The 24507-nt window shown below is 39.8% G+C and overlaps 1 protein-coding gene across 4 annotated transcripts in view; it reads left to right on the top strand.

Moving 5' to 3' along the window:
- Positions 1–24507, top strand: part of chd9 (chromodomain helicase DNA binding protein 9) — a 58495-nt gene that overhangs the window by 29136 nt on the left and 4852 nt on the right. For 2 of the 4 annotated variants that reach the window (XM_077712444.1, XM_077712447.1), the window contains 30 exons: positions 24–79; positions 1089–1206; positions 1456–1542; positions 1933–2070; positions 2775–2896; positions 5647–5890; positions 7204–7380; positions 7458–7601; positions 8386–8641; positions 8731–8941; positions 9648–9843; positions 9979–10182; positions 10780–10965; positions 11049–11159; positions 11304–11503; positions 12102–12301; positions 12481–12640; positions 15657–15746; positions 16616–16719; positions 16821–16938; positions 17661–17718; positions 18629–18677; positions 18787–19075; positions 19154–19359; positions 20189–21040; positions 21766–21935; positions 22025–22249; positions 23097–23274; positions 23359–23498; positions 24237–24464. In XM_077712444.1, the coding sequence (XP_077568570.1) occupies positions 24–79; positions 1089–1206; positions 1456–1542; positions 1933–2070; positions 2775–2896; positions 5647–5890; positions 7204–7380; positions 7458–7601; positions 8386–8641; positions 8731–8941; positions 9648–9843; positions 9979–10182; positions 10780–10965; positions 11049–11159; positions 11304–11503; positions 12102–12301; positions 12481–12640; positions 15657–15746; positions 16616–16719; positions 16821–16938; positions 17661–17718; positions 18629–18677; positions 18787–19075; positions 19154–19359; positions 20189–21040; positions 21766–21935; positions 22025–22249; positions 23097–23274; positions 23359–23498; positions 24237–24464 (5517 nt within the window). The remainder of the gene's footprint in view (positions 1–23; positions 80–1088; positions 1207–1455; positions 1543–1932; positions 2071–2774; positions 2897–5646; positions 5891–7203; positions 7381–7457; positions 7602–8385; positions 8642–8730; positions 8942–9647; positions 9844–9978; positions 10183–10779; positions 10966–11048; positions 11160–11303; positions 11504–12101; positions 12302–12480; positions 12641–15656; positions 15747–16615; positions 16720–16820; positions 16939–17660; positions 17719–18628; positions 18678–18786; positions 19076–19153; positions 19360–20188; positions 21041–21765; positions 21936–22024; positions 22250–23096; positions 23275–23358; positions 23499–24236; positions 24465–24507) is intronic. The other 2 variants (XM_077712446.1, XM_077712445.1) reach the window with 2 other exon arrangements.

The raw sequence follows: 24507 nt of genomic DNA, 5'->3' as shown, positions 1-24507 counted from the left end.
TCTTCTTGTTATCCATCATCTAGGTGTCCCCAGGAGTCGTAGTCGAAGTGGAAGAATTTTTTGTCAAGTACAAAAATTAGTAAGTGCTTTTCTTTTCTTTGGGGTTGACTTCGTGAACATAGATTTTAAGAAACCAGGTTTTTGGGTATCTCTTAATTCGATACTCGCGAAACCGGACGTCTGGTCGCCGGTCTTTTGGTCGCCGGTCTTTTGGTCAAATGTACTTAGATATTAAACAGTACTTAGATATTAAACAGTGGATATTAAACAGTACTTAGATATTAAACAGTACTTAGATATTAAACAGTACTTAGATATTAAACAGTGGATATTAAACAGTACTTAGATATTAAACAGTACTTAGATATTAAACAGTACTTAGATATTAAACAGTACTTAGATATTAAACAGTACTTAGATATTAAACAGTACATAGATATTAAACAGTACATAAATATTAAACTCTCTTAGATATTAAACAGTACATAGATATTAAACTCTCTTAGATATTAAACAGTACATAGATATTAAACTCTCTCTCTTAGATATTGAACAGTACATAGATATTAAACTCTCTCTCTTAGATATTAAACTCTCTCTTAGATATTAAACTCTCGCTCTCTCTTAGATATTAAACTGTCTCTCTCTCTCTTAGATATTAAACTCTCTCTCTTAGATATTAAACTCTCTCTCTCTCTCTCTCTCTCTCTCTCTCTCTCTCTCTCTCTCTCTCTCTTAGATATTAAACTCTCTCTCTCTCTCTCTCTCAGATATTAAACTCTCTCTCTTAGATATTTAACTTTCTCATAAATATAATTTTGAGAGCTGGTTTCAATAGTAAACTCTCTCTCAGCATTTGACTGGCGACCAAATGGGACCAAAAAACCTTGCGACCAAACGTCCGAGCACCGATACTCAGTATCAGTATCTTGTAAATATAAATCTCATTGTAATATCAGTGATGATCATCAATATTTTTGATGATTCTGATCATGGTAACCATGATTTTGATGCAACATTTTCAAGCTCTTTCATCTTTAATTAGAACCGCCTTGCGTAAGCGCCCGTGTGTCTTTGTATACGTGCAGTTCCTATCTCCACTGTGAATGGGCCACTGAGGGCCATCTGGAAAAGGACAAGAGAATCCAGCAGAAGATCAAACGCTTCAAGATGAAACAGGCACAACGGGCACTCTTCTTTGCCGACGTAAGGCGACGTACACTCGCTTGTGCTTTTTATGTATGTGTGTGATAAAGTGGGTGGGCTTGTGTGTATGTTGCCTGGTGCGTGCTTATAACTATGAAGGCAATGTGGGTAGAAGGTTGAAAGGTGTATTCATTTGTTGTGTGGGTGTGTGTGTGTGCACATCTGTGTATGTATGCCTGTTGACTCCAGCTGGTGAGTAGGCACGGGAAATGATTCGCTCCCTTTGTATCAATCCTTGTCATTTCCCAGATGGAAGAAGAGCTCTTCAACCCAGACTATGTCGAGGTCGACCGTGTGCTCGAGGTGTCTTATTGCGAGGACAAGGACACAGGAGAGGTAATGCCAATCATTTCTTTAAAAAAAAAATGTTACCAGGAATTTTCCTGTGTATTTTTACAATTAAGATTAGATGTATGCTTATTAGATAAGCCCACAACAGCCAGAGGTGGGTGGATAGTTTTGTTTATTTTTATTGACAAAATGCTTCCTTGTCTTGAAGCATCTTTCTTGCAAATTTTTGGTTATGATTACCGTGATAGAAATTTTCTCACTGTCATCTGAGATAATATTTCCTCGTTTTATCTTCTATGTCTCTGTGTCATGGTTCTCCACTCAAGCGCTGTCTTTTGTGCCGGATAAATGCCCAAGGCCACGCTAAAGGGCTTCCTGGCAGGTTCTTTTGTCGCCGCTATGAAAGCGCTTAGATTCTTACGTGTCTGCCGGCAGGAAGTGGTCTACTACCTCGTGAAATGGTGCTCCCTGCCATACGAGGATAGCACGTGGGAACTGAAGGATGACGTGGATCAGAGCAAGATCGAGGAGTTCGAGCAGCTGCAGGCAGTCAAGCCGGACTCGCGTAGGATGGTAAGAAGAAATTGAACTACATACAATGTTCCCTCTAAGCTTTGTGCGTGCACAATTGCGCTTTTCTCTCGTCTTCTCTACGCAGCAGCAATCATATGGCGCGCAGTAAATAAAATCCAAACTTTTTTTTAAACCCTTTCCCCATAATGGTGCCGTTTACGCGGCAGCCAGTGGCGGTAACTCTGTCCACTCTTATTTTTTTCGTGTTTTACAGCATGTTTTACATGAAAAATTAGAAGGAACATTGACATGCACCTACTTATGGCAGGTGTGATACTTGTGTGCCCATAGCCAGTGGCATTAGCTCTGTCCACTCTTATGTTTTTCGTGTTTTAGAGCATGTTTTACATGAAAAATTAGAGGGAACATTGACATCTACCTGCTTATGGCAGGTGTGATCCTGCTGTGCCCATAGCGAGCAAAGATGATGTCGCTCACACGGGTACTCGGTTCGCTCAGGGACGTTGTCTTTCTGCCCTGACCAACGTAAAATTAGAGGGAACATTGACCACAGCCATATTTTTGGGGGTTATCTTTTTTTGTCAATGGCGGTCAATGAGGCTTGATTATCAGTATTCTGTTCACATATTTTGTCATTCTATATTCAAACCTAAAATATTTTCCTGTTGGTCTTTTGAACTCTTTGTTTTACCGTCTTATGCAAGCCAATGAGAACGAAGAAAAATACTTTTCATACCCTCTAGGAGCGGCCCCCGGCTAATCTGTGGAAGAAAAGGGAGCAGTCGCGACATTACAGGAATGGCAACAGCCTCAGGGACTACCAGCTAGAGGGGGTCAACTGGCTGCTCTTCAATTGGTACAACAGGTCAGTTTTAAGCCACACTTAACTTAAAGTGGGCAAAAATATTGTTTCAAAATGGGTAGTGTGCATTTTTAATCATAAAAATTAGGAAATGTGCCAAATCCTTGGGGATTTTTTTCCAACTGATTGTCACATTGAATATTTCAATTGTTTTCAGGATTAATGTGCATTCATTGTTTAAAAACAAGCTCAAAATGAACCCTGACTCCCTCTATTGGCAACTCAGAACCTACACGTAACCATAAATCCGCAATTAATAAATGTAATTAATTATACTCGAGACACGTGAAAAAATAAGAGGATCGATGTGTCATCATTCTAAGAATATGCTTACCAAATTCCATTTTGATCTTTCCTCAGAAATAACTAAATGAAAGAATGATTTCAATCCTCAATTAATTTTCTGTTTAATTAACTCTGAGGGAATTAAAAAAATCAGGCTTTGTATGCTTAATTCATTTTTATTCTGATCTGTCCACAAATAACAGAGTAGCAATTTTAATGTCTTCCCCAAAGGGAATAAAAAATAAAATAAAAAAGAACAGCAACGTAAGCGGGAACCTAAAACCTCCCTCCCTCTGGGTAATCTAAAAGACATGTAGATTATGTATTTTATACATTATAGAGATTTACATCTCCAGCAGCTTTCTGGCATTTGATCCAACTCACTGTAAACTCACTCTTAAACAACTAAACCCACTTTATCAACCAATCCATAAACAGTTAAAAACCCACTCAGTATATAATAATCTCTTTTTTTTGCATGAATTTATTTTCGTTTCAAAAGACTTCATAAAAACCCAAATGTCTTACGATAAAAATAATGTCATGCCAGTCAGCCTAGTAGATACAAAAGCATCATAATAAATATGGAATAACATTTCCCATAGGCTGTTGTTGTACTATGTTCCTGGCCTCATTGTTGGATTTTCCTGAAACATGCTTTTTCCCTTTTTCGCTCACCATCGGGAAAAAAATGAGTCTAATACAGTACACCTGGAGCAAAGACTCCATTATACTTGCAATACATTCTATCAAATGGGAGTTTACTGTGCCCACGCGGAGCGATTCATCAGTAGCAGTAGGCAGGAATATCAGTGTGTTACCCTCTCCTCTGGACAGATGTGTAAATGCTCCACTGAAAGAGTTTTTCATTATGGTGGTTGCTCTATTTGTTTTTTCATTATTTGCTTTGTTGTTATGTTAAACACATCATGTGTTGCATTCAATGGACTATACACCCAGATTGTAGGTTTTTAGTTAATCATCTTTTCCAACTTTTGGTCACCAGGCCATGGTATATAGTTCAGGGGTAGGGAACCTATGGCTCAGGAGCCACATGTGGCTCTTTTGATGAGTGTATCTGGCTGGCTCTTTGCTAACAAGTGAGCTAAAATATGGACACTGCTGATGACAGAACTGAGATACTACACCTAGAACTACTTTAATCTTCATTTTTTTGCAGTAGACTCTTCTGGAATGCATCATCTCGTTGATTAGCAATGGCATAAGAATATTTAACAAAATATTCGTTTTTTTACACTTTAAAAGTGGTGAAATTACAAAAAAAATTGAAAAAGCACTCATTTACATGTATGTATTTTGACTTTTAAATTCGTAGTATGGCTCACAAGGAATAAGATTGGAAAATATGAATTGTTTGTTGCTCTCTTCGTTTCAAAGGTTCCCGACCCATGGTATAGTTCGTTATACCCGGGCCTAGATTTACCATGAAATAGTATACATGACCATTTTAATTGTTATATAATCATATGAGTCGTTCATTGTGTACAGTATGTCGGTCTGTGTGTACTCTAGCAAGTGCTGTACTAACTAACATTTCAGTTATGATCGATTGAAGTGACTGAAAAAAAAAGTAGGCTGGATCAGTGAGAATATTTATGGACTTATTATTTGGCTTTATTGTAGCGACAACGTTCATTTTAACTGTTTTTGGAGGATTAGAGCCCAGGTGGATTCCGTGTTGTTTATGAGTATTGAGTCAAAGTAGAGTAGGAAGGCTTTGTTGTAAGTGTGGAGAGGGAAACGAGACAATATGGTGGTGCAGACTGTTCTTTGATGGTGAAATTGTCTGCATATTTGAACCTTTTTAGTAGCAGCTCTCTGGTAAACGTGGAAAAATACATAAACAAGTTGACAGGCTCTACGTGTTGATCTGCACAAGCCAGTGTTTGTAGAATGATAGGGATTTTGCATTGTGCCATGTAATCTGCTGCTTTTTCAAATAAGAGATTATCAAATGTTAACATGCGTTAGCCTGAGTAAAGTGTGTATACGAGGCTGGTTTTAGGAGATATGTGATTATGCCATTTACGATAGTCAGTAAGTGTTTCAATAGGGATTCGAAATTAGTCTTACAAAAAAAGGAAACATTTAGCATCAGGTAGTTCCTAGTAAAAGTGTTCAGGCAGATTAATATTAACATTTTTTTTTAATATATTTTTAATATTTTTACTGTAGTCAGGTAAACCAACAGTGCTTAACTGGAATAAATCAAATTATATCATATGATCATAGTTAGGCTGATTAAATATAGCAACTTGTAAACGGAAAACAACAGTTAAATAGTTGATTACCTTAAAGTGATACAATTCTATTTTCCGGTATCCTAATTTATTATTATACTAATTGGTAGTTTAATTTCTGATGATAGTGAACAAAATTATGCATGTGGGAAACTGTATAATGCTATAATACAACAATAAGACTTATAATGTACCCCTAATCTTTAGGCGAAACTGCATTCTGGCTGATGAGATGGGCCTGGGAAAGACAATCCAGTCCATCACTTTCCTGGAAGAGATTTACCGTGTGGGCATTAAGGCGCCCTTCCTCATCATTGCCCCGCTGTCTACTATCGCCAACTGGGAGCGGGAGTTCCGCACTTGGACACACATGAATGTCATCGTTTACCATGGGAGTGTTGTTAGTAGGCAGATGCTGCAGCAGTATGAGATGTACTTCAGGGATACACAGGTAAATTTTAAGTCATTCTTAAATGGATTGTTCATGAACGTTTTTAAGGATGCAAATCACACAAATTGGCTTTTTATCCATCTCCGTTTGTTCGCAATTTTGGGCCACTTTGAGTTTTATAATATCTCTAAACCACTTGTATGAAAGTGGCGGCCCGGGGGCCAAATCTGGCCCGCCGCATCATTTTGTGTGGTCTGGGAAAGTAAATCATGAGTGCTGACTTTCTGTTTTAGGATCAAATTACAATAAAGAGTTTAGATGTATATTAAATTTCCTGTTTTTCCCCCTTTTAAATCAATAATTGTCATTTTTAATCATTTTTTTCTGTGTTTTTAGTTCAAAAATAATTCTTTAAAAGTTGGAAATATATATTAAAAAAAGCTAAAATCAACATTATTTTAGATCTATAAAAAACGGAATATTCAGAGCTTTAAAATCCAGTTCTTTTAATCCATTTATTAAAAAAAATCAAAATATTATATCTAAAATGGTCTGGCCCACATGAAATCGAGTTGGCGTAAACGCAGCCCGCGAACCAACACGAGTATGACACCCTTGTCTAAACCATTCAATGACTGACAAAATAGTTGTCAATTCATTTAGCACCTCTAGTTCCACTGCCTTAATGTCAGCCAAAACATATAAATATTTAACTCATTGGCCACCATCAATAGCACAAAACATTAAATATGTTTCATCATTCAATCGATTGCCACCCTGCCATTCAAATTGGATCAGACATTTTTTGCGCCATCAATGCTTAATGGCAACTCTGCTATAAAATTCCACCAAAAGTGCGAATGTCATTGTGGATGACTGTTTATTTTCCATGCACCCTGTGAACCATCTAATGTGTCGGAATGTAATCATGTTGTTTTGACACAGCAAACAATGACACTACTCTAGCGTTCAGTTATCCATTAGCATTCAGTTAGCCGTTAGCATTCCCAAGAACAAATGAAGACAATTTGTAGTGTAGCAGAGCAATGCCGCCACCTCATAGTGATGTCAGTGCATCCTCCGAGGGGGCCGAGAGAGCTCCTCCGGCGCCTCCCGGGCTTGTCTGTTGTGCGAAGGAGGCTGATGTATAATTGAGTGGGCCACCGGGGCCCGTTGTCAAGGCGATGGTAACAAATGCAGAGGCGGAGTGAGTCGATGCTGACAAATAAACAATCCTGTGGGTGGGAGGAGGACGATTGCAGGGTTAAATCTCTCCTACGGGCGAAATAGTATTGAAATTTGTCAAATTAACATTAAGCTAAAAGGCTCGACTTCTCTCTCATTTTTTTTTTTTTTTGTAATTCCATTTCAAGGGCCGTGTGTTGCGAGGCGCCTACAAATTCCAGGCTCTCATCACCACGTTTGAGATGATCCTGGGAGGTTGCCCCGAGCTCAACGCCATCGACTGGCGCTGTGTCATCATCGACGAGGCGCATCGCCTCAAGAATAAGAACTGCAAGCTGCTGGAAGGCTTTAAGTTGATGAGCCTGGTAGGCCAATCCATCAATGTTTACGATTGGGCCCTCCCTGCTTCAATGTTTGTGGTGTTTCTTCTGCTTTTTGGTAGGAGCACAAAGTATTGCTGACAGGAACCCCGCTACAAAACACTGTAGAGGAACTTTTTAGTCTACTACATTTCCTGGAGCCGGCACGTTTTCCATCGGAAAACACTTTCATGCAGGAGTTTGGAGATCTTAAGACTGAAGAACAGGTGAGATCAGAGGATACAGCGTCTTTACAAATTGTGGACGTGGGAAATTAAGTTTTACGATGGTAGCTGTTCGACGCTGGACGATATTATGACTAATAATTGCCTGCTGTCCTTGAAGTGACTTTTTTTTTTCAAGGTATTCCCAAACTGCTGTTTACATATAACTATGCAACAAGCCGTTGGGGGGGAAAGACACTCAAGAAATTAGTAATTAGTAATCTTGATTTAATATTGATTTTAGGGTATCTTTATGCCACCCGAACGCTTGTGACTGCACCTGCAGGGATTTATTTTTTATTTTTTGCCTCCTCATCAATCACTTAAAAAAACATGCTTGTATTTGTGTAAACATGAGATCAATGCATGTTTTTTTATGAATTTGTGTCTAACTTAAATGGAAAAATATTTTTGTAGAATTTTTATTTTTATTTATTTATTTATTTGTATTTTTTGGGTTTATTTTGTATCATTTTTATTTTTTTATCATATGTTTAAAAAAGACTATAGTAGTGACAATCTATAGGTTTATTTTTTTATCATTGTTTAACAAGAATTTAACAAAATAAATAATTTAAAAAAATGACTATTATTGACAATGTATAGGTTTATATTTTATCATTGCTCAACAAGATCTTGAGAATAATACTTTTTAAAAAAGACTTTAGTATTCACAATGTAATCGTAAACACGTCTGTCCTGAACTAGTTCACATAATATTATCCACTCGCCAATTACGTACTGTATTGAAATAATATCTCAAAGTTGTCCTATTTTTGCTCAACAGGTACAAAAGCTGCAGGGTATATTAAAGCCAATGATGCTGCGACGCTTAAAAGAAGATGTCGAGAAGAAGCTAGCGCCGAAGGAGGAAACCATCATTGAAGTAGAACTCACCAACATTCAGAAAAAGTATTATCGTGCCATCCTGGAGAAGAATTTCTCCTTCCTGGCCAAAGGAGCTGGGCAGGCTAACATGCCCAACCTGGTCAACACAATGATGGAGTTAAGAAAGTGCTGCAACCACCCCTACCTCATCAAAGGTAGGATTGGACTCCAAAAAAATGACACTTTAGATGTTTACCAATGACTAGCTCAGGCAGTTTTAACGTTATGTGTATGTTCTTTTCAGGGGCAGAAGAGAAGATCCTTGAGGACTTTAGAGAGGTCTACAGCCCAGCTGCCTTAGACTTCCACCTACAAGCCATGGTACAGTCTGCTGGAAAGCTAGTCCTCATTGACAAACTTTTGCCCAAGATGAAGGCCGGCGGACACAAAGTGCTCATTTTTTCACAAATGGTACGCTGCCTGGACATCTTGGAAGACTACCTCATTCAGAGAAGGTATGTATTTTTTTTCTTTTTTCTTCAAAATCAAAATGCAAAGCCTTAAAAATTAGTGTGACCGGACGTTTGGTTTTCGGTCGTCAGTCTTTTGGTCGCCGGTCTTTTGGTCCCTTTTCATCGCCGATCTAATGTACTTAGATATTAAACAGTACTTGGATATTGAACTCTCTCTCTTGGATATTAAACAGTACTTAGATATTAATAATATTAATAATTTTGAGCCATAAGCCCGACAACCAAAGGTCCGGCGACCAAAAAGACCGGCGACCAAAAAGACCGGCGACCAAAAAGACCGGCGACCAAAAAGACCGGCGACCAAAAGACCGGCGACCAAAAGACCGGCGACCAAAAAGACCGGCGACCAAAAAGACCGGCGACCAAAAAGACCGGCGACCAAAAAGACCGGCGACCAAAAAGACCGGCGACCAAAAAGACCGGCGACCAAAAAGACCGGCGACCAAAAAGACCGGCGACCAAAAAGACCGGCGACCAAAAAGACCGGCGACCAAAAAGACCGGCGACCAAAAAGACCGGCGACCAAAAAGACCGGCGACCAAAAGACCGGCGACCAAAAGACCGGCAACCAAACGTCCGAGCACCAAATAATAGAGCTTACCTTGATTTTTATTGCCAAATACGTTTGATTTTTAAAATAATCTTAATTTAGCCAGCAAGTAATGAATGGAAAAACTGTTTTTCGCAGGTACTTGTACGAGCGGATCGACGGTCGCGTTCGCGGAAACCTGCGACAGGCGGCCATTGACCGCTTCAGCAAGCCCGACTCGGATCGCTTCGTTTTCCTGCTGTGCACACGAGCTGGCGGTTTGGGCATTAACTTGACGGCGGCCGACACGTGCATCATATTCGACTCGGACTGGAATCCACAGAATGACCTTCAGGTGAACTAAATCAAATTAGAAAAGGTTTTAGTCCACTCAAAAAAAAATATATATATGTGTAAACACTTGGCTCAAAACTCTCTATCATTCCATTGTTATTTACATAAGTTATGTTTCCCTTCCATATTTGCACAGGCTCAGGCCCGCTGCCACCGCATCGGTCAAAACAAGGCGGTCAAGGTGTATCGACTGATCACCAGAAACTCGTACGAGCGGGAGATGTTTGACCGTGCCAGCCTCAAGCTAGGATTGGACAAAGCTGTATTGCAGAGCATGAGTGGGCGTGACAACAGCCTGGGAGGAGGAGCCTCTGGTGGACCGGGCAACACCGGGGCAGGGGTGAGTCGGAGAGAATATTATTAACATTTTGGGATGGTGGTCAAGTACTTAACACACACGCCTCGCAATTCTGATTATTGATAGCTGAAGATATAGTAGAAATATGCTCTTACCGGCATTGACGTGTTTGTCTATTATGAATGTATATGTTATTCAAAGGAGAACATTTTAAGAGGTTCCATAATTAAAATTATAAAATAAAGTTTTTACCCCTCAAAATTAAATAATGACAATAGGCCTGTTAGAATAGGATTTTCGTTATTAGACACCTTTAGTATTAGTAAAAACAATTTTAACTATTTTATGAGGTTCCACAATTGAGATTATAAAATAAGTTTTTTTCTCCTCAAAATTATATAATGACAATAGGCCTTTTAAATTAGGAGGTCCCTTATGAGGCATCTTTAGTATTAGTAAAATCTATGGACTTTATTTTTGTCCTTGGCAAAAATCTCTTAAGTTTGGAGGCTCAAATCAAAGTTCCAAAGCATGTTATGAAGGACTTTAAGAAGTAATTCTGACTATTCTCTTAGATTAGAAAATTCAATTTAAGGCATTTGTCACAATGCAATGTAGTGACTTTATTCCCTCTTCTAGCCGGTCCAGCAACAGTTGTCCAAAAAGGAGATTGAGGATCTACTACGACGTGGAGCCTACGGCGCCATCATGGATGAGGAGGACGAGGGAGCCAAGTTTTGTGAGGAGGACATCGACCAAATCCTCCAGCGCCGAACCAAGACCATCACCATCGAGTCCGAAGGTCGAGGGTCCACTTTTGCCAAGGTGATGTCCCATATATCATTCACAACAACAACAATTTATACCATGGATACCAAATGTGATTACTGAGATTGTCCTTTTTCTAGGCCAGTTTTGTGGCATCCGGTAACCGCACAGACATTTCTCTGGATGACCCCAACTTCTGGGACAAGTGGGCAAAGAAGGCAGACATCGATATGGAAATGGCCAATGGCAGAGTATGTATATAAGACGCAGGACACTTGCTGTTTGAATTTTCTCGAGTTTTCAAGCACTTCAGGATATTTTCTCATGGATTTTCCAGTGCACAGCTGGTCTAAATTATTTTATAATTGAACAAAATGTCTTGTCACACAATACAGAACAGCCTGGTTATAGACACGCCCCGTGTCAGGAAGCAGACCAGACCATTTAGCTCCACCAAGGATGAGCTGGCGGAGCTGTCTGAGGGGGAAAGCGACAGCGATGACACCAAGCCCAAAGTTAGGCGAGCCCACGAGAGGCCCAACAGTTACGGGCGGACGGAATGTTTCCGCGTGGAAAAAAATCTGCTTGTATACGGGTGAGTTAATTATCCCTAATTTCTGCTGGTAGGGTATAATCCAGATATGGGCAAACTACGGCCCGCGAAGCTTTTCAATCTGGCCCGCCAACGTTGTGCAAATAATGTATTTATTTATTTATTTTTTGATTTTTGCCCAAGATGGCGCCGTCACGCAGAAGTCAGTGGCAGTAGATGTGTCCACTTTTATTTGTTTTTTTGTGTTTTACAGCCCCTCTATTTTTTTTTAAATTACATTTTAATATTTCTTAATACATTCCTTTTTACTTTACTTTGTACTTTATACTTTTTACTTTATACTTTTTACTTTAATGATGAGTGATGAGTATGTTAATATTTTAGTCCTTTTTTTCTGTTCATGTTTCATATGTACTGTTAACGGATGCCGTTTTTTATATGTATCGTATCTTGTGCATACCCTAACCCTGTCAAATTTTTAAAGTCAATATGGCCCCCGAGCCGAAAAGTTTGCCCACCCCTGGTATAATTCGTGCATTTGCTCTTATTCATACTCGGGGCTGCAGCACGACGTTTTTTTCTCTCCTCTCGATAGGGTTTAGGTTTGTTACCAAGAGTTTTTGTTTTATTATGTGTCAAGGTGGGGCCGCTGGAAGGACATCCTAGTCCATGGACGCTTCAAGAAGCAGCTGACCGACTGGGACGTGGAGTCGATATGTAGGGCACTGCTGGCCTACTGTCTTGTGCACTACCGCGGCGACGACAAAATCAAAGAGTTCATGTGGGACCTAATCGCACCCACCGAAGACGGCCGCACCAAGGAGCTCCAGAATCACTTGGGTATGTAAACTCCCCAACATAATAACTCATTACCTATCTATTTATGTCTAAAATACCGTTCCTGTATCTGCACTCTCACCCTCTTGCTACTGTGACAATGACATTTCCCAAATACAGAATGAATAAACTTAAATAATCCAATCCAAATATCCTTTTAAAGCTTCCTTTGCATTTCTCAGGCCTGTCTGCTCCCGTTCCTCGTGGACGGAAAGGCAAGAAAATGAAAACACAGTCCAGTTCTTTCGACATCCACAAGGCAGAGTGGCTACGGAAGCACAACCCGGAGCACATGTTGCAGGATGATGGCTACAAGAAACACCTCAAGCACCACTGCAACAAGTATGTTCAAACGGGACTATTCATTTTTATTACTTTGTGCTTGACAGACAATATTTATTCAGCTTGAATTTTGATTTTCATTACATTGGATTACTTTGGCTTTATTATTGAAATCTTAACTTTTACGGATTCACAGTTTCATGGGATTGTCATGCAATTCTGTTATAAAAAAAACAGGATATAGCTTCTTTTTGACACCCATTTTTTTTCAAGTCAGCCAAAGTATTCGACTTTACTGAGGTTTATTTCTTCTTGCCTTTTAAATTTCCTTAAATATTTCTTAGTACCGTATTTTTACAACTATAAGACGCACCACATTTTAAGGTGCACCGCATTATAAGGCGCACCACATTTTAAGGCGCTCCGCATTACAAGGCGCACCACATTTTAGGGTGCACCGCATTATAAGGCGCACCCTCAATGAATGACACATTTTAATTTTTTTCCCATATATAAAGCACACTGGATTATAAGGTGCCCTGTCTATTTTGGAGAAAATTTAAGACTTTTAAGTGTGCCTTATAGTCCTAAAAATACGGTACCTGTTTTTGACTTTGAATTTCGACTGTGAAAACTGGATTTTATGTAAAGCAAAGACGAGAGTATAGTATAGAAAATAGAAACATTGACAAGAAACACACAGCCAGTCCCCTTTAAAATATACTTGTAAATAAAACTACCTCTTCTTCTACAATTGAGACAAACGTCCTCCCAAAAATCATCTTAAAAATATATCCTAACAAATCTTCCATATCCAATAAAGGTAATCTAAGCCATCTGCAAATACAATACTGCTCTCCTTCGCCAAGGCACGCCCTCCCCTTTGCTCCGGTAATGACGAGCCACTAAAAAGACGCACTGGCGCCGACACTCTGCTGATTCATTAACAGACCAAGCGAGCGCTTGAGTGATGGAAATCTTAATGAGACTTCAGGCTCGCCTAATGGCCGCCATGGATCACTCTTACTCACACAAGCCAGGCAGCCGAGGTGGGCGCTATGGAGACAAAAGCCAAATGGATGATTGCCGCCTGTGTTGAAAGACTGGCGCTTTTATCCATTGGAAGGTTCCCTTTTGTTTTCAACATCCAGCCATGCTGAATCCAGGGGATCGCCCGTTATGCGCTATGCTGACCACGATGTTCCCCCAACCCCCCCACCTCTGGACGACGTTCCCTGGCTTTCAATAGGAATCCAAAGCGAGGAATGACATGTCACGCTTAAGTGCTCATGTTGTCACTTACGTTATCTCTTCCTGCCGGCGATGCCTCTGGCTGGGCCCGCCAATGGAGCCGAGAGGGATTCCTCGCATGCCAGCCGACTGTGTCACGCAACTCAGCTGGCTGGCTGCGTAACGAGCAAGTGACAGTGCGCAAATTTCTGTCCGTGTGTGTGTTGGGTGTTAGTGAGTCGCACTACAAGCATTTTCATCCAACCTGGAAGGAAGGAGAAGGGATGACAGGTGCGATGGAGCGTCACAGCAGCTGCTTTAGTCACACGCTGTAGCGGGTGTGTGGGCGGGAGTAGCCTACTTATAACACTACAGTTTTCCCGGGAGACATTTGGAGCTAAAATGGGCATAAAATAGATATGGCTAAGGTGATGGCCCTGTGTTCCTGCTTTACACTGGAGTCGTAGTTCCCGGTTTGTATTTGCATTTCAAACTGGATAGTAGGTGTGGCTGTCAAAGACAATTTTATATAGGTTCATTTCCCTTTTTTCCCCCCCAAAGTAATTTTAGTTTTACTTCCCTCTTTTTTAATTTTTATTTTTTATTATTTTAGTTTCTACTGACTCTATTCCTTTTACAACTGCACATGACTGACTTTCAAACTATTTCCTTTGTTTGAGCACATGTTTGTGTATATATAGTTAACTTAATTTAACTACATTTTTATGGCATTTTAGGTACAAATACACAAAACAAAAATATGACACCTATCATGAGCACACCCATTTTTCTAGATCGATTGTACCTGGTCTGGCTTCAAGAAAATATTGGCTTTTTTAACAGCTTCACTTTTATTATATTATACACACATGTACTATTCACATATTCACTATTCAAATGGATATTCTGTGTTTTTCCTAATAATTAAGAAGCCACAGTTTTTAACAGCTTCACTATTATTATTTTATTCACATATATACAATTCACATATATACAATTCACACATTATACAATTAACATATTATACAATTCACACATATACAATTCACATATATACAATTCACACATTATACAATTCACATATTATACAATTCACACATATACAATTCACATATTCACTATTAGTATATATATTCACTATTCAAATAGATATTCTGCATTTTTCCTAATAATTAAGAAGCCACTGTTTTTAACAGCTTAACTAATATTATTTTATTCACATATGTACTATTCACATATTCACTAATCAAATAAATATTCTGCGTTTTTCCTAATAATTAAGAAGTTACTGTTTTTAACAGCTTCACTATTATTATTTTATTCACAAATGTACTATTCCCTTATTCACTATTCAAAAAGATATTCTGCATTATTTCCAAATAATTAAAAAGGCAATGTTTTTTAACAGCTTCACTATTCAAATATATATTCTGTGTTTTTCCTAAAAATTAAGAAGCCACTGTTTTTAACAGCTTCACTTATTATTTTATTCACATACATACTATTCACATATCCACTATTCAAATAGATATTCTGAATTTTTCCCCTAATAAATAAGAAGGATTCCTATCACTGGAATGCACATGACAAATGTGTTTTCTCTAAACAGCATAGTGCAGTGAGGTCATATTTCTCTCCTCAATGAGTGTTTTTATAAATACTGTATTCTACTTTATTGCATTCCTAGTGTTTCCTCCACCATTTTGTCCATGTCAAAAAAATGCCATGAGAATTGATGCTTCTTTGTTTCATTTGTGTGTGTTTGCATGTGTGCACTGGTCTCTCAAGCAATTGTGCATGGTCAGGGATTTTTTTTTATGCTAAGCAGCAGCTTTTCTGTGCACAGGGTGCTGTTACGAGTCAGAATGCTGTACTACCTGAAACAAGAGGTGATAGGTGAGGAGGCCCCGAGAGTTCTAAACAACGTGGATTCGAGGTGAGTTGCTACAAAACTTATTTCTATACTCTTTATTTTTTTAGCAACACAGATGGGGAATTGATGGAATAAATTTTTAACAAGGAGAGATTAATTGCCTTGCAACAGTTGATGACTGGTTTGGGGAGCTGTACCTACTCTGAAAATGGAAATATTTCCTTCATAATTACTATTGATTCATCTTATTTATTGACCACTGTTGGGCTTTTGTAACAATATTATATTAAAACAGAAGATTGCTAGGTCACAATATGCTTTTACATAAAATATACTCTAAAAGATGTCATGCAACGGCAAAAAAAGACAGTTTTAATTATTATTTTTTTTAAATAAAACTTTTTTTTTTAAGATACAAACTCTTGACTCAAATGAAACTTTTATTTCATTATTTTTACCTGTCAGTAGCTAAAAACTTCGCATTTACAAAAGCAACACTTTTCAGATTAATTAAAAAAAAATAATAATAAATTAAATGATTAATATTGCATTGTCAAAGAAAATGACACTTTAAAAATTCTATCAGTAATTTGTGAGGATATACTTACATAAAAAGTGATCAGTGTAATTCATATAATTGATTTACAATAGTTGGATTTTCTTCCATCCAGACGCATTTTTTAAATGTTTTTTACATGAAACCTGTTGAAGACTTTCCAAACATACAGCATCCGACAACTATAGAGCTCCACCTTTTGGCACATTGTATAACTACATAGTCAAAACAAGCTCAAATACAACATAACAATTGACCCTTCATATTTTGCTATTGCATTTCTGAAGACAAACATAAATACAAATAATGTATACATTACACATAAACACATTATTATAGGTCATATTTTAATGAATTCTTCCTGACTCCATCACAGTGAAATCAAGATCTGGGTGCCCGAGCCAGACCACTCAGAACTACCAGCCTTGTGGTGGGATATCATCTCTGACAAGTGTCTGCTCCTGGGAGTCTACAAGCATGGTCAGTACATGCAAATTTGTCTTGAATCAACATAATACTTTTTCAATATGGGATGAAAACTCCCAAACAGAACAACCCACATTATGTACCTATTTTTACAGGTTATGAAAAGTACAACACCATCCGAGCAGATTCCACACTGTGCTTCCTAGAACGCGTCGGCCGACCAGACGACAAAGCTATCGCCGCTGAACAGAGAGGCAACGATTTTATGGACGGGTGAGTAGAAATCATTTAAAAAATATATATCTACCGTATTTTCACGACTATAAGGCGCACTTAAAAGTCTTACATTTTCTCCAAAATAGACAGTGCCCCTTATAATCCAGTGCGCCTTATATATGGAAAGAAACAGAAAACCAAAAACGAAAAACCACCACTGTCGGATATTAAAAAAAACACAAACACCTGAACTGAAACAATACTGTTAAATATGCAGATGCCATCTTAGTTTACAAAATCTTCCATCATAGAGCTCCTCCCCCACTGCAAGATTTTATACAAAAAAATCCAAAAACATCAACAATGGCTGGCTCTAGAGGTGACTGTGTAGTGAGTGCTTCATACCTGGAAGTCAATAGCAATTACCATATTTTCACGACTATAAGGCGCACTTAAGTCTTAAATTTTCTCCAAAATAGACGGTGCGTCTTATAATACGGTGCGTCTTATAATACGGTGCGTCTTATAATACGGTGCACCTTGTAATACAGTGCGCCTTATAATACGGTGCACCTTATAATACAGTGTGCCTTATAATACAGTGCACCTTATAATACAGTGCACCTTATATATGAAAAAAAATAACATTCATTGAAGGTGCGCCTTATAATCCGGTGCGCCTTATAGTCGTGAAAATACGGTATATATATTTATATATATATATATATATCATGGTAAAATACCGAATCTTGTTAAACATTTTGCATGCCCATCTACAGGGATGTGGACGATCCCGAATACAAGCCCGCTCCGGCCCTGATAAAGGACGATATGGAGGTAAACTTCACGCCCGCCAAAGGCCAACACTGTCTCCTCTGAAAAGGTGGATCAATAATCAGTCTGACAGAGACGAACGCCTTTCCTCGAGGCACTGACACAGCGGTTACGCCTCTTCTCCTTACCCATTCAGTCTTGCTCAGTTGTTAGTGAGCAAGCTATACACATTTGCATTTTCTACAGGGGTCGGGAACCTTTTTGACGAAGAGAGACACAAACCATTCATATTTTCCAATGTTATTTCTTGTGAGCCATACTACAAATTTAAAAGTCAAAATACATACATGTAAACGAGTGCCTCTACAATTTTTTTTTGTAATTTCACCACTTTTAGAGTGGAAAAAAAATGAATATTTTTGAAAGATTCTTATGCTGTTTCCAACAGCAAAATACACACATGTAAACGAGTGCCTTTTCAATTTATTTTTTAGTAATTTCACCACTTTTAAAGTAGAAAAAAAGACTATTTTTCCAAAATATTCTTATACTGTTGCCAATCAATGAGAGAATATGTTCCAGAACACTCTACTGCAAAAAAGAAGAAGATTAAAGCAATTATAGATGGAAAATCTCAGTTCTGTCACCAGCAATTTACATATTTTAGCTCACAGGTTAACAAAGACGCAAATGCACCCATCAAAAGAGCCACATGTGTCTCCCGGGCCATAGGTTCCCTACCCCTGAACTATACCATGGCCTGGTGACACCAAAAGTTGGAAAAAAGGATAAACTAAAAACCTACAATCTGGGTGTATAGTATTATTATATTGAATGCAACACATGATGAGTTTAAAATAACAACAAAGCAAATATTGCAAAACAAATAGAGACATCAAAAGAGCCACATGTGGCTCCCGAGCCATAGGTTGCCTACGCCCTTGCTGTAAAGTAACACACTTTCCTCCCACAGGATGACGCCTCCTCTCCTGGAGACTTGGTCGTCACCGACAACGCCGGAGGTGAGTGTTACTCACACATGAATCCTCCACGTCGTTGTCAGCATGTCCTGGAAATTCCATAGACATTAATTAGCCCAAACCGCCTCCCCACAATCCTTCTCCTCCCCAGACTCGGTTTCCGGGGCGACCAGTGCCTACTGGCCCTCGTCTTCCTCGCTCACCGCCCGACTAAGGCGTCTAATCACGGCCTCGCAACGCTACACCAAAAGCCGGCAGATCCTACAAATACATCAAGTGCAGTCGCATTCGCAGTCGCAGCTGGCTATGATGATGTCGACGCCACTCGGCCCTCCGCCGCCACCGCCGTCGTCTTCGGCGGCACCTCTACTGCTCCCACCCCCGACTTTCAGTGACCCGCTAAATACCAAGATGGCTGCCAAGATTGAACGTCAGCAGAGGTGGGGAAGAGTGATTTGTTGGAAAATCCCAAAATTGAAAGGAAAACAAATACATTAATTAATTTCCACTCTCAATAGATGGACCAGGCGCGAAGAAGCCGATTTCTATCGAGTGGTTTCCACGTTCGGTGTTGTTTTCAATCCAACATTGGCCCGCTTTGACTGGACTAAGTTCCGGGCAATGGCACGGCTACACAAAAAGACTGATGAGAGCTTGCAGAAGTACCTTTGCGCCTTCGCTGCCATGTGCCGACGTGTTTGCCGCCTGCCGCCTAAAGAAGGAGGTGAGAGGAAGCATATGTATGGCTAACATTACTGTGACAAACAAAGACACGCCTCTTAGTCTGAAGAGAAAAGCAAATAGACCAATTATTTGACTATGCCCTTCAATAGCTAATTATAAAAGCAATTGAAAGTCAAATATCCAATATATTACCCCTACATGCAATGACTAGTTTCGAATCAATCTGTTCTTTACCATACTCTAAAATACTCTAACAATGTTGAATACCAATTCAATTAGACAATGTGCACACACACAAAGGCTTGAATATCAAAAAACTAAGAAAATATAGGGCACGTGTGTCAAAGTGGCGGCCCGGGGGCCAAATCTGGCCCGGCAAAGTAAATTATGAGTGGCGACTTTCTGTTTTAGGATCAAATTAAAATGAAGAGTATAGGTGTATATTCAATTTCGTGATTTTCCCCCTTTTAAAACAATAATTGTAATGTTTTAATCATTTTTTTTCTCAGTTTTTTGTTCAAAATCATTTTGTAAAATCTAAAAATATATTTTAAAAAAGCTAAAATAAACATTGTTTTAGTTCTATAAAAAAACTGAATATTCAGGGCTTTTAATCCAGTTCTTTAAATCCATTCATAAAAAAAAATCTAAATAATATTTCTAAAATGGTCCGGCCCAAACAAAAAAAGAGTCTGGCGCCCTTGAATTAGACAATGTACACTCACAAAGTTCAAAAAACAAACAACATTTAGGGTATAAAAAGCCATAAACCGTAAATATCAGACCAATTTCCTTCTGCTACAATTCCCACAAACATCAAAACATAAAGATTTTTAAGATTCGATCTGATTTCCTACATTTTCCCCCAGATGCTGCTGTGGACCCTTCCCTCAATATCCAGCCTATCACAGAAGAGCGTGCATCACGCACCTTATACCGGATAGAACTTCTCCGGCAGGTGCGGGAGCAAGTGCTCCACCACCCTTTACTCTACGAACGCCTGCCTCTCTGCCAAGTCAGCTCCGACTTACCCTCCTGGTGGGAGATCGGCACCCACGACCGGGACCTCCTAATTGGCGCCGCCAAGCACGGGGTCAGCCGCACGGATTACCACATACTCCGGGACCCCGATTTGGGTTTTATGGCGGCCCAGCGTGCCTATAGCCAGACGAAAACCGTACCGCCCACGCCACCACAGCAGTCCTCGATGGGGTTCGCGCCGATCCCGCCCCCTCAGTACCCGGCCTCGGCAGTTTCGACCCCTAAGGAGACGCAGACCGTTGGGGCAATGCTGAAGGCGGAGCCTATTTCGGATGGTGAGGAAAGCAAGGAGAAAGCCAATGAGGGGTGGAGTCCCGCCAAAGCACCAGAGACTTCGGCATTAGTCCCGGATGACAAAGCTGAAAGAGAAGCCCAGATGGCAGCAGCAAGGACAAAGCCCCTCACCCCCAACTCCTCGGAGAGGAAGCCCAAAAAGGCTAGCAAGAGGGGCCGCAGGGAGAGGCGGCCCTCGGCAGCCACCGACTCGGATGGGTCATCGTCCGCCTCGTCGTCACGCTCCTCCTCGTCGTCATCGTCGTCCTCTTCTTCCTCATCCCGCTCCGGCGGGTCCAGTTCGTCGTCGTCGTCGTCTTCCTGCTCTTCTGGATCTTCGTCGTCTTCCTCTTCCTCCTCGTCTTCAGACGACAGCGACAGTGAAGGAGGGGATGGCAAGAAGAAAGGTAAGAAGTCGGGAAGCAACGATAAAATGCTGGAAAATGCACATTAAATGCACAAAATTTACAACAAAATTGACATCAACCATTGGAGCAAGGGGTTCAGACTTGGGTTGGTTCGTGGGCCGCTTTAACGTTAACTTGACTTTCTGTGGGCCGGACCATTTCAGATATAATATTTAGATTTTTTTTTTATAAACGGATTAAAATAACTAGATTAATAGCCCTTAATATTCCGTTTTTTGTAGATCTAAAACAATGTTTATTTTAGCTGTTTTAAAATATATTTTAAGATTATACAAAATGGTTTTTGAACTAAAAACACAGAAAAAAATATTAAAAAATTACAATTTTTGATTCAAAAGGGGGAAAAATCCTCTTCATTTTAATTTGATCCTAAAACAGAAAATCGACACTCATAATTTACTTTCCCGGGCCACACAAAATGATGCGACGGGCCATAATTGGCCCCTGGGCCACCACTTTGACACATATTCTAAGTAGTGTTCTACGGTCATATTTGCAATGCCAAAATATGGAATTGCAGTAACCACCTTCCACCAATAAAGGCTGCTAATTGTGACTCATGGCAGTTTTAAGAGTTTTATAATGTACAAAAAAATGTCAGAAATGTTGTGGTTGGATTGAGTCAACACATTTTCCCATTTAATAAATAATTGCTATAAATCAGTGCATTAGAAAATATATATAACATCCTGGTATGTCCGCAGCGCCCGAACCTCCAAGTGTGAAAGCCTACGATGAGGACAGCGTGGCCTCTCTAGGAGCCCTCCACCACGAGGCTCAAGATCCCCATACGGCCCAAAACGGCGTTGCCAATTGCCTGACTCATCAATTGCAGACAGGAGGATACATGCTAGCCGTCTCCCATTGGCCAAAGGTGAGTCACCATCACCATCTGTTCACTAAAAACCGAGACAAACTCCTTCATTCAGCATCCAATGAATTCTTTGCATTGCCCACGTTCAGGACCGCGTCATCATCAACCGTCTGGACAGCATTTGCCAGGCGGTGCTGAAGGGCAAGTGGCCAGCCACGCGGCGAATCTACGAACCCGGCGGTCCCGTGGCGTCCTTCTACACCACCAAGCTCCTGGACGGCAGCCTGTGCGAAGACCCCTCGGCCTCGCCTCAGGGGTCTAAGGTGACCGAGCATGTTGCGGAAAACAAGGAGTTCTCAGTCAAGATGAACGATGTATGTTGATTTCTCCCATTCCCGCCTCGTCCCACCCCCTTCAGCTTCTCCGCCGCCATGTTGGCCATGTCGTCGCACTCTGTCTTTTCTAAGGGATGTCAGTTGTGTTCTTTTGTAGGGAGGCTTGAATTGGAAGACATCCCTTATTTATCTTATGCCCTTATTTGGAATTAGGCACAAATGATGACATTGTAGTAGCCTGAGAGGTTCAGATTTTCCTCGACGGTTAGAAATTTTGATTTCTTGCAAATGTGTCGGAATAATTTTGCTCGCTAAGTGCTGTTTTATGCGAGTGAGTTGTGTTGAAATAACATTACTAACAAATATTTGCCAATGGCACCCTCATTTTAACTTCAGAATTGGTCAAAAATGAGCCAAAATGGCGAAATTCAAAATATCTTAACCAAAAACAAGTACAAAATGAACTACGACTGCTAAGTTTCCTCTACAGTCTAACTCGGGAACTACACGTTATTACAAGTCTAAATTTAAATCTTTAATAAAATATTAAACATGGCTCCCAGGATCAAACTAGAATATTCCCACCAAATTTTATTCTGAGCTTTTATTGGATAGCGTTTTAGTTAATACCCTCCCCAATAAGAATAACAACAAGAACAAAGTAAGTGCGATTTTGAGGCCTAACAATGATTTGTCCCATTTTTTTTTATTTTTTTTTGAGTGACCCTTGTTTCAATTTGTAAAACCTTTGTGTTTAAGTCTGTGTTTTTTGAGGGATTTAACACCTTAGTTTTGAAATAACCATCTCTGAGACAACTTGCCAAAAGAGTTTCTGACATTTTCCCCTAAGAGTCGTCAACTAATCTAAACTTGTGTCTCTGTGCAGCAGGAGGGAGGGCTCAAGTTGACCTTCCAGAAACAGGGGCTACCTCTAAAGAGATCCTTGGACTCGGAGGAGGGACCCCAAGCCCAGCAACAGTATCTGGCCCGGCTCCACGACTTGCAGAACGCCTCTGACACGGGGCTGGCTGACATTACTAAGCCCCAATGCAGCTTCCAGAATGGTAAGTACTCGTGTTCTTCCCAAAATGAATGGATATACAGTTTGTGGCTATTTTTTAAAATGTATTTTGTTTTATTTATTTTAGTGCCTTCAGGTATTGCTGGCGCAATGAGGCTGAACGGAGTGCTTGATAGCCAGCCGGTGGTCAAACGGCGACGGGGTAGGAGGAAGAACGTGGAGGGCATGGACCTGCTTTTTATGAATAGGACTCAGGTCCCCGATCAGGTGAGCAGCTGAAGGAAACAAATTGTATTTACAAAATCCCGAATAATTCTAAAAAATAAAATAAAAAGACGAAAAATTACATTTTCCAAAGTGAAACACAGAGAAAATGACCATAACTTGCATTCAGTCTTGATCTTAATTGTTTCATTAAATGGGATTTTTATGATTATTATAAGGGAGCAGCTTCTGGATCAGGTGAGCAGCTGAAGGAAACAAATCATATTTACTAAATACTGAGTAATTCCTTTAAAAAAAAGACAAAAAATAACTTCATTTTCCAAAGAAACAGAGAGAAAAATGACCATAACAAAGTGAAACACAGAGAAAATGACCATAACTTGCATTCAGTCTTGATCTTAATTGTTTCATTAAATGGGATTTTTATGATTATTATAAGGGAGCAGCTTCTGGATCAGGTGAGCAGCTGAAGGAAACAAATCATATTTACTGAATACCGAGTAATTCCTTTAAAAAAAAGACAAAAAATAACTTCATTTTCCAAAGAAACAGAGAAAAAAAGACCATAACTTGCATTCAGTCTTGATCTTATTTTTTTCATTAAATTGGATTTTTATGATCATTATAAGGGAGCAGCTTAAAAGGGTTTTGTTAATAAACTGTGGACATCAAAAGTCACAAAGAAAGTACTTTGTACCTAACAAAGTGTTTGGTAATTAGTTAAAATCCTGGTCACCTTGAAGAACGCTGTCATTTAGAAAAAAAATGATGTGTTTCCAGTTGGCTCCTGGTTGGGGCGGTATCGGCCAAGTGGGCATGGCTACTATGACAGGGTACAGCCAACAGACCTCTGGACCGGCCCCGGAAAGTGTTGAGAGCAGGGTCCCGGTCATCAACCTCAAAGATGGCACCCGGCTGGCTGGGGACGACGCTCCCACCAGGAAAGATCTGGACCAGTGGCTGAAGGAACACCCCGGCTTTGTGGCTGATACGGGTGCCTTTATCCCTGTATGTTGTCCACCACATACTAGGCTTCATGTACCTTGTGGTT

The sequence above is a fragment of the Stigmatopora nigra genome, chromosome 3 (assembly GCF_051989575.1).
Source record: "Stigmatopora nigra isolate UIUO_SnigA chromosome 3, RoL_Snig_1.1, whole genome shotgun sequence".
Taxonomy (NCBI): Eukaryota; Metazoa; Chordata; class Actinopteri; order Syngnathiformes; family Syngnathidae; genus Stigmatopora; species Stigmatopora nigra.
Note: the sequence above shows the minus strand (reverse complement) of the source record. Positions and strands in the feature narration are given on the sequence as shown.